General features: G+C 31.1%; 1 protein-coding gene across 2 annotated transcripts; it reads right to left on the reverse strand.

Annotated features, from left to right (window-relative positions):
- Positions 1-6,484: 6,484 nt before the first annotated feature.
- On the reverse strand, positions 6,485-9,255 carry LOC139855677 (uncharacterized). Of its 2 annotated transcripts, none has more exons than XM_071844924.1 (2): positions 8,828-9,255; positions 6,485-7,964 (listed from the first exon to the last, which is right to left on the reverse strand). In XM_071844924.1, the coding sequence occupies exon 2, from the start codon at positions 7,567-7,569 to the stop codon at positions 6,733-6,735; it is 837 nt and encodes a 278-aa protein (XP_071701025.1). In that variant the 5' UTR covers positions 7,570-7,964; positions 8,828-9,255; the 3' UTR covers positions 6,485-6,732. The 2 variants fall into 2 exon arrangements, with proteins under 2 accessions (XP_071701025.1, XP_071701026.1); XM_071844925.1 differs by having other exon boundaries at positions 6,486-7,964.
- Positions 9,256-10,791: the final 1,536 nt, after the last annotated feature.

Consider the following 10,791-nt stretch of genomic DNA (forward strand, 5'->3'; position numbering starts at 1 on the left):
TTAATATATTCAATCAATACTTAGATATGTCAAATGTAACTCAACACACCGATTCTCTTTACTTTTATCCATATTACACTATATTTTACTGATTATTATAACCAACACAAAACTTTGTTTTGATTAACGGTGGTAGATTTTAAGTTATCAATTCAAGGAACAATGGAGCTTCTTTTTTAATGGTGGCTTTAGCTCTTCATTATTAACAATGGAAACGGACAGCCTAGGGTCCCGCCCAGGCCACCGCCCTCGTTGCATGCATTTGTAACATTTTTCTGAACGGAGGAATGGATCAAAAATGACCGTTAGGAAAAAATAAAAATTAAATATAACGGCTAGTTTCCAACGGCTTTTTTTTCTTTATTAGACTATATATACATATCAATATTACACATTTTATTCACACAACTCACCATTTTACTTCCATTTTCTTCCATTTCAATCTCATATTCAATTTATTTTTACAAAAAAAAAAAAAAAAAAAAAATAAAATTGAGTTCCAAAAAAACTTCAAACAAAGGAAAAGCCAAACAACGAGCACAAGTTCAAAATCGAAACGATGTCGAGCGAGATATGTTTCAATCCTTATTTGATTCTACCCAACAAAATACCGGTTTTTCTCAATTTGCAAATGTCAATCCGTTTGCGAATATGTTCTCAAATGTTCACACACAACAAACACCACTACACCCGAACCAACAACAAAGTCAACAAGTTCCATACTACCCGAACCAACAACAAAGTCAACAAGTTCCATACTACCATAACCAACAACAAAGTGAACAATATCCATACTACCCGAACCAACAACAATCTCAACAACAAATACCTTATATCCAACACTAAGTGACGAATCGGACGACGAACAAGTTCCTGAAACTCCACGGGATGACGAACCCGAGCCTAAACCCATAGCCGATCCGAAAGGAAAGAAAGTGAGGTGTCCGAAAGTTGCTTGGTCCGACTTAGTCGAGCTAAAAGTCAAAGGGATTCGTACTCATCCGATTCCACGTGTCATATGTCATCCGATGAAGCACGTTTAAAGATAGTTCAATCGGCCGAAGCTTCACAGCTAGCGGCGAATCGAACCATGGAAAAGATATGTGAAGACAGCACATGCGGACAATGTTTAAAGGTTTGAAGCTTCTTGCCAAACCGGTTTCCAAAAAATTGCCTCCCGACGAATACGCGATGCTAATGAGGGCTCGGGAGAAAATTAAGACAAAATATGCGAAGCAATTGGAAGAATGGTTTTTTAGTTTCTAGTATTTTATTTTAATGTATGTCGCATTTTAATTATCGTCGTAATGTTTTAAATTTTAATTGTTGTAATGTTTTTAATTTTCAATAAAATTTTAGTTTTATGTTAATATGTATTTATAATTTATAATTTATAATATAAATAATTAAAAAATATTTTAGAAGGAGTGTCATTATTAGAAGTGTTTAGTCCTGATTTTAATCCTGAAAAGAAAGTGTTGATGTGGCGCAAATTTGGCACATAGTCCTAGGAATGTGTGATGACCCGGGAATTTTCGACCAAATTTAAACTTAATCTTATATGATTTCGACACGATAAGCAAAGTCTATTAAACCGAGTCTCAAAATGTTGGAACTATTTTTCAGGAATGCATTTGACCTTGACTATTCCCGACGATTCACGAACAATTGTTTGTAAATAAATATGTAAATATATGTTATGTAAATGTAAGTATATATAGTAATTAGAAATAATAAAAGTTAATTATTAAAAATTAAGAATGTGAAGAAATAAACAAGATAATAAGGTGGTTATTAATTTAAAGCTATATATAAATATATACGACTTCTATACAAAAATATTATGATATGCATATTGGTGTATATATATAAAAGATATAAATATGTATTATATATATATATATATATATATATATATATATATATATATATAATATAATTATTGGACATTATATAATTAGTAATATATAACATTAGTATATTAAATTATAAATTGAAATATAGTTGTTATATCAATGTTATTATTTTCATTATTAATATATTAATATCAGTATTATTATTAGATACGTATAAAATTTATATGATATTTGATACATTTAATTGATAATATTATTATTATTAGTAATATCATTATTATTATAATTAGTAGTCAAAATCATGATTTAGGTTATTATTAAGATTATCACTTTCATTATTTTTATAATTACCATTATCATTAAAATTATTATTATTATTAAAAATAATATTATAAAGATAATACAAATTATTATTATTATTAGTATTACTAATATCATATTTTAGAGTGTTATTAATAATTATTTTTATTATCTGTATTGTTAGGATTTTTATTAATCATTATTATTATTATTTATATAACTATTATTATTAATATTATTATTATTAATATATTTATTTATCTATTAATACAAATATCAGATACCACCAAAATTTGTGATCGACCCTGTCCAAATCTGCTTTCTACATTGTATTTTTTCCTGATTTTGATTCTATATGTCGATTCCATTACAGAAACAACCAAGAATCAGTTGAATGTCACTATCTGATTTTCCTTTTTATTTATTTATTTATTTTTCTCCTTCCTCTGATCGAATATAATACTGCCGACTCTTAATTCATCCATAAAAAAATGATTAATCTCAGTTATAAGTAATACCAGATGACCTCACATTCAACTATCAATTTCAATTATCATTAACAACCTTTAAATTGTTGAATTTTAAACAAAAATATATGAAGAACAAAGTAACTGCCCTGTTCACGTTTTAATTATTGAAAATCACGAATTCGTAACTAATTTCAAAATCTAATATTGCAGAGTTATTAAGAATTGTCTTTTAAAACTATCTATAAAGTTTCAGAATTCAATTCGTTTTATTGAATCCGAATTTCGAAGTCAAAGTTATTTTTCAAAAAGTCAACAGATTCGTTCTTCGCAAAATTCGTTCTTGTTTTGATGTTTCAGATCCAATTATGTATTCAGAAAGTTTATAACTGATAATTAGAACCTTTTTCAAGAAGAAAGCGTGGTCTGAAATCATCTTAAAAATCAAAATGGGAAGTGGGTTGTTCATCGTAACAGTCAGGCTTCTGCTGCTTCTTTTTTTTAATTTTTTTTGTGAATTATTAATCTAGATTATCCCATTAAATCTTTTATGTTTTATTTGTTCTATCCTAAAATCCATTTAAATGTTTTAAGGTTATGATTATGGTTTTGTCTAAGATTGGGTCGTACGAATTTGAGGAAGATGATAGATAGGGAAACAGACAAATACGAGTTATATATATCTGGTTAGCAAACTAAGTCAGAAAAACAGATTTGGTCTAATGGTTTAGGAGGATGTCGGGTTAGCGGAAGGTCTCGGGTTCGATCCTAACATGGCGCTGTTTTTTTCTTAAAAAGAGTTATAAAGGTAGATTTCATTTCTTTTAAATTATTATTATTATTATTATTATTATTATTATTATTATTATTATTATTATTATTATTATTATTATTATTGCTATTATTATTAATTATTGTTGATAGTGTAATTATCATAATTACTAACATAAGTAGTAAGTATCATTATTATTATTTTGATTTTTTTTACAAATATGATTATTACTATTATTATTTTAGTATTATAATTATTACCAATATCATAACTATAACTATATGTATTAGGAACATTATTTATCATTAATATATTTTATTAGTAAGATTATTATAAATTGTATCATTTTAGTACTATTACCATTATTATGATTATAATTATTATTATTATCACTACAAGTATTATTAATATTATTCTTATTATTAAATTTATCATTTTAGGACTACTAATATTATTATAATGGTGATTAGGGTTATTATTATTGTTACTATAAAAATAATACAAGCTATTATTATTTTCACTAATATTAGTATTAATATCATTTTTGTAATTATTATTATTATTATTATTATTATTATTATTAAACAAAAGTATCATTATTAACAATATCATTATTATTATTAATATTATCATTTTATTATTATTATTATTGATATATCATTAATATCATCACGATCATAAACAGTAAAATTGATATTTTTACAAGTATTATTATTAATATCACTGTTATTATCACAAATAGAGTTATTATTAACACAAGTATACTATTAAAGTTATAATCATTATGTTACTAATATTAACTTAGTAAAACTAGAACTACTGTTTTGATAAACAAATGAAATACACAAATATATATATTTAACACCTATTATATAACAAAATTTAATATTTTTATATACAAAATGAACATATAAAAACATATATATATATATATATATATATATATATATATATATATATATATATATATATATATATATATTATTAACATAAAAAGGATATACCTACTACATTTATATATAAATGTGTTCAATTACAACTATGAATATTAATAAATATACAAATGATATAGGTTCGTGAATCCGAGGCCAACCCATACTTGTTCAATGTCGTAATATGTATTTTTACTACAAAATACAGTATGGTGAGTTTCATTACTCCCTTTTTAAATGCTTTTGCAATATATATTTTTGGGACTGAGAATACATGCGCTGCTTTTATAAATGTTTTACGAAATAGACACAAGTAATCGAAACTACATTATATGGTTGAATGATCGAAGCCGAATATGCCCCTTTTGCTTGGTAACCTAAGAATTAGTAAACCGATCTACTAATTGACGCGAATCATAAAGATAGATCTATTGGGCCTAACGAACCCCATCCAAAGTACCGGATGCTTTAGTACTTCGATGTTGTTTTATATCATGTCCGAAGGATTTCCGGAATGATAGGAGATATTCTTATATGCATCTTGTTAATGTCGGTTACCAGGTGTTCAATCCATATGAATGATATTTTTGTCTCTATGCATGTGACGTATATTTATGAAATGAAAATCTTGTGGTCTATTAAAATGATGGAAATGATTATTTATGTTAAACTAATGAACTCACCAACCTTTTGGTTGACACTTTAAAGCATGTTTATTCTCAGGTACAAAAGAAATCTTTCGATGTGCATTTGCTCATATTAGAGATATTACTTGGAGTCATTCATGACATATTTCAAAAGACGTTGCATTCGAGTCGTTGAGTTCATCAAGATTATCATTAAGTCAATTATAGTTAGATATATTATGAAATGGTATGCATGCCGTCAACTTTCGATGTAATGAAAGATTGTCTTTTCAAAAACGAATGCAATGTTTGTAAAATGTATCATATAGAGGTCAAGTACCTCGCGATGTAATCAACTGTTGTGAATCGTTTATAATCGATATGGACTTCGTCCGGATGGATTAGGACGGGTCGCTTCAGAATGAAGGCGTGTCACCATTAGGAGCACTCTAAGAATTAGTCTCCAAATTCTACTAAGAATTCTAATATATGAAAATCTAAATGTTGTAAGAGAGAAAGTCTAAAAATTTATTAGAAGATATGGAGTAGAAATTATTATAGAAATATATACAAATCAATGTTCATAAAGTGTGGTTGAAAAATTAGTCTTCAAATTTTAGTAAAAAAACAAATGAATGTGTTTCTTTTTCTTATTTAAATTTGCATTATCTACTTGTACTCATAACTAACAACTTGTAAACTAATTTATTTAATTAATTTTGTGGGGTATGTGTTACGGAGATCGTATGTCATGGTTGGTAGGGGGTGTTATGGAAATGTCATAGAAGGAAGTGGAGAGAGAAAGCTAATGTGGCGCTGATGTGACAGTGATGAAAGATGTCATGATTAAGAGTGGTCTAAGGGTGTTTTTGAAAGTTAACTAAAATTTTGGTGGATGAAGTAAAATGAATGTTGTATTTATCACCCCCCTTTTTGTTTTGAGTTAGTATTTGTTGTTATCGTGTTGTTAATAACTATAATGAGTGCTAAGAAAAAGGGTCATGATAGGTGAGTGTTCGACATCTGGGGTAATTACCTCTGGTGTTGGACCATGAGTCCCTCCCTCCTGGCAATATGTCACAAAGGCAGATTGTGCCGTAATCACTTACTTGCTTCGTGGTGATTTTTTGGGAGTAGTGTCTGATTCAGTTTCTAATTTTTCTACGGGGGCTATACCCTTTTGTCCTGATAATGCAAGGATCTATTGAGTGGTCTACATGCTAGTGCATTTTGCTATTTTTATTAAGGTGGTTTGTTTTACTTGGTTTGGCGTTTGTACTCTTTGTTGCTGCAGCTAATGATGTCCCATGTAGCTAATTTTTGGTACACACAATTGTGAATCATAAAAGTGTTATACAATATCATCACAAAATTAGTAAAGTGATTAATGTTACATTAGTAAACTTTGTAAGTTTAAATGTATGTTAAAACCGCACTCGAAACATCATTAAAAGTTGCTGCAGCATCAGAGGATGTCTTCCAAATTGTTTCTCTTCATTTTGACAAAATAACAAGAAAAATAAACACAAAATTCTAATTTATAAAATAAAATAATACACCGACCACTCAAATGTCAAAGTACGAAAACATAAAAGATCTTTAAAAAAAAACAGATATCGACATAGATAAATAAAAATCTAGACATAACCACCACCAACTGATGCAAGTCTTAATTATCACCATGTATAATTATCGTATAGGAGTCGTCTAATGGACTCCCCCGTCAACTTGACTGAATCCGGACACATTCTCTTGTTGTATATCTCCTCCAAACATCAGTCAAACGGAAACTATGCATTCGGGACAGAGTTTCCACAAAGATTCATAAAATTCAGCTAATTTATTTTTAGATAGGCCTTCCGGGAGCTTTATAGTCAGTTCCTTCTGCAATCGGAGACTAGCCATAAGAATTTCAGGTACGGGAAGCTGATGTTGATCTTCTTCTTCTTCTTCTTCTTCTAATTCAGGTGGTGGTTTTATTGCTGGATCATAAAGGAATATCCCGCTACTCGAAAGATAAATAACATTTGCATCCCTACACTCTATATGACTAATGGTACCCGTCGGGTATTTGATGAACCGCACACTTTCATCACGTTTGATCCCAAAGTGATTGGCTATTAAGGTCACAAAATGGCCACCGCAGATTGGGTTGTTGGCAGCGGCCAAATGTCTCAAATAGTAGGCCACACAATAAGGAATGTTGACATGAGTTTTTGACCGTATTTGTTTCAGGTACCACATGCCAGACAAGTATACCTTGTCAGTGTCCTCGGCCCGATGGAAAATATTAAGGGTCAGAACCATGTGGAGCAAACGGCAATAAATATCATCCATATCTATTGTAGACGGGAACTTATTACCATCACGGTGGTCACGGGGGGACCAGGACCAGGAGGAGGAGGAGGAGTTAAACTCTTTCCAAACACTATTTGGGTCAAAATCCTTTTCATTCATAATATCAGAAACCCGAGCACCCGACCAGATGTAATCGCTGAAGTGTTGCTCATCCATCTGTTTCGGTGAGTAGATCTCCAAGCAACGCGTAAATTCCGCCAAAGACATCCGACGGTCGTTACCACCCAATCTAAATCTCATGAAGTCCTTATCACTCATGTCTTCGGGATTTTCTTTTAAAATATAGGTGGAATGGAACTCCAAACAAAGTTCCGAAAAATATACGCATCCTTAATAACAACCAATTCAAACCAATCCATATAATCATAATAATCATCACCAGTTCCATCATTTGGTTGTGGTTTGTTGTATCGTTGTGTCAACAATTCATCTACAGTCGCCTCTAACCCAACATCACTCAAAAGTTCCCAGTTAACATCCCAGTGCACATCAAACTCTTTTTGTATCAACCCCCTTAACCTTTCATAATATTCATCAGACTCCTCCTCAGGTACACAACTGAAGTCAAACCCCAACTTAGACATGATGTTGGATTCTTCAGATAGCTCCTCCTCCGCAAATGTGGTGGACGAGGCTCGTCGTTTCTCCAATATCTGCAAACACACATCAATCAAAATCAATTAAATATAGAATTGGAACAACTTGTGTTGTTTTGTTTCAACACAAGTCAATTATAGACAATGATAAGCAACCTCTCTCCTAAAGTATAGGTACACCTTCCAACTTCACTCCATGAAAACATAGAAAACCAATTCCAACAAACAATAATAAAACATATATAACATTCAGAAGAAAGATAAAATTAACTAATAACACATTCAAGTAATACATGGGTAATCCACCCTACAACCACAAGATTGAAACTTTATTATGTTTCAAATGACAAAATCCATTTTGAGTACTCATCTTAATCTGTTTCAAATGACAATTATCAGCTAGATTTTTTTTTAGGTAACTTTCAACCAGGTTGAAATACCACCCAATTGATACCAACTCTTCATAAGCCAACGGGTTGAAATTGCTACTTTTAGCTAATATGCAAAAACACTTGTGTGAGTAGCAACATATCTAAACTGAGGATCCAAAATCGACTACAGGCATCTACTAGATGCGAAAGGGCACTCAGCCTATGCATTCTCACAGCAAGTAACATTAGATTCTTGACTATTACATAACTTGCATACATTTTTTTTAATTAAAAAAAAATAGGTTAGTGTATGAACAAATCAAATATAATAATCGATCTTTTTTTATATAGTTGAGTATTTGTTCAAAGAAAAAACAAAATATAAGACCCGGGAACGGGTCAGAAGCAAATATGAGTTGTTGGAGTTGGCTAGAGATAATTAAACAATTACTAATAAAAATCACAAAAATCATCGAATACTGAATTAAAAATTCACAAAAATCATAATGATGAATACACGTGATGAATAACAATAGGAAAATCACATACCTTACACATGTTTAATTAATTAAGAGAAAGGAAGCTGATTTGGTTCGTTGTTGTTTGGAACACGTAGTAGGTTAACCCACGAATTCGGTGTTTTGCTTTTCAAATTAGGGGAAACTGCTCTATTTATTGCCTCCCCTCAACGTGTCCTACTGTGGGCCTATATGGCTACTCGTTGCATCAGGCTCTCTTATGAGCCTTTGAGATGACCGCTCTCACAATTTTAATACAAACCTTGATGGTGCAGCCTTTAGCAGTTAAGTTCCGATAGGAAACGGCTAATTAGATGAATGGACAAAAAATTGAAATAAGGGACAAAAAGAATAGAGGTGTGAAGAGTATTTATATAGTTGTAATGAATAAAATCTTGTTCATTATAAGGAAACAAAATCTTGTTATTAGTTATCGTTTTCTGGTTTTCTTGCATACAAAATTTCTTATTCAATGCAAAAATTGTTGTAAGAAGATGAGGTCCAAAACCAGAAAACGGGAATTGAGAGGAAAATCTGTGAGTAACTAAGGGGGTCAATCGATTAACAATGAGGAATTAAGAGAATTTGGAGAGCAAATCGGATTGAGGTGGCCTTGCCCCAATCCCATATAAGCTCTTTTATGGTCTCTTTTTCGTGTTTTTGATACTGTATTTTAGTTATGAAGATACTTTCCTTAAATATTCGTGGGTTCGGTGTCAAAGGGTAAATTCGGGTGGGTCAAAGATATGTGTCGTAAAGAAAGGCCCGACATAGCGGCTTTTCAGGAAACTAAATGTAAGGAATTAAATGAAACTTGGGTACACGCTTTGTGGGGTGATATCAATTGTGGATTTGTACAAACAGTGGCGGAGACAAGGGGGACTGAGTGGTGCTGAGCGACCCTCAACAACCCAAGTTTAACCATTGTTATTCAATAAATTTAGTTCAAATTACATTAGTTTAAGATGATTTAATGTTAAAGATATCATTGTTATTTTTTCGAAAAAAAATTTCAGGCATAAAGATCACACGAAAATATGAACATTTAAAAAAGACACTTCGTGATGAATGTTATTATTTAGGCGGGAAACGATCGACAAAAATAACATTCAAGATAATATTGATCGTGAAGAATGTAAATCTTTGAACGTTTTTTTTCTTCATGTTTTGTGAAGTACTTTTTGTCAAAATTTAGCCCGATTTAGAGTTTAGGGTTTAGGGTTTAGTGCCTAAACCCTAAACTCTAAAATGTTATTTGTCAACATTGTGTCCTTGGTAAACATACACGCTTACCTTTTAGTCCATCTACTTCTCGAACTAAAGCACCCTTCGACATTATCCATAGCGACATAAGGACCTCACCATCATTAACTAATAACGGACATAGATATTATGTCCTCTTTCTCGATGATTACACTAATTTCCTATGAACTTTTCCAATAAGTAACAAATCACAAGTTTACAACATTTATAAAAACTTTTTTGGAAAAGAATATGACAACAAAAACTTCCACCATTTACTCATCAACAATGGCACCACTTTTCGATTCTCATGCCCTTACACCTCCTCACAAAATGGCAAAGCCGAACGTTAAATACGAACTATCAACAATATAATTCGAACACTCTTAACACAATCCTCGGTACCACTTTCTCTTTGGCAATATGCTCTAAATACCGCAACTTACCTTCTAAACATCATACCACACAAACAACTTCAATACCACACTCCCACCACTCTTTTATATCATCGAATTCCTTCATACTCTCACCTCAAAATCTTTGGATGTCTATGCTACCCTCTCACTCCTTCCACCTTAATTAACAAACTTCAAGCTAAATCCACACCATGCGTCTTTCTCGGTTTTCCACCTCAACACCGCGGGTATTATTGCTACGACATCCGCACAGATAAAATCTTTCTATCTCGACATGTTATATTTGATGAACTTGAATTTCTATTCTCCAAACAGAAAATCTCAACTCTCCCTCAAC

The sequence above is a fragment of the Rutidosis leptorrhynchoides genome, chromosome 6 (genome assembly GCF_046630445.1).
Source record: "Rutidosis leptorrhynchoides isolate AG116_Rl617_1_P2 chromosome 6, CSIRO_AGI_Rlap_v1, whole genome shotgun sequence".
Classification (NCBI taxonomy): domain Eukaryota; kingdom Viridiplantae; phylum Streptophyta; class Magnoliopsida; order Asterales; family Asteraceae; genus Rutidosis; species Rutidosis leptorrhynchoides.

Coding starts and splice junctions, on each gene's coding strand:
- LOC139855677 (XM_071844924.1), bottom strand. CDS start 7,569: ATGAGTGATAAGGACTTCATGAGATTTAGATTGGGTGGTAACGACCGT.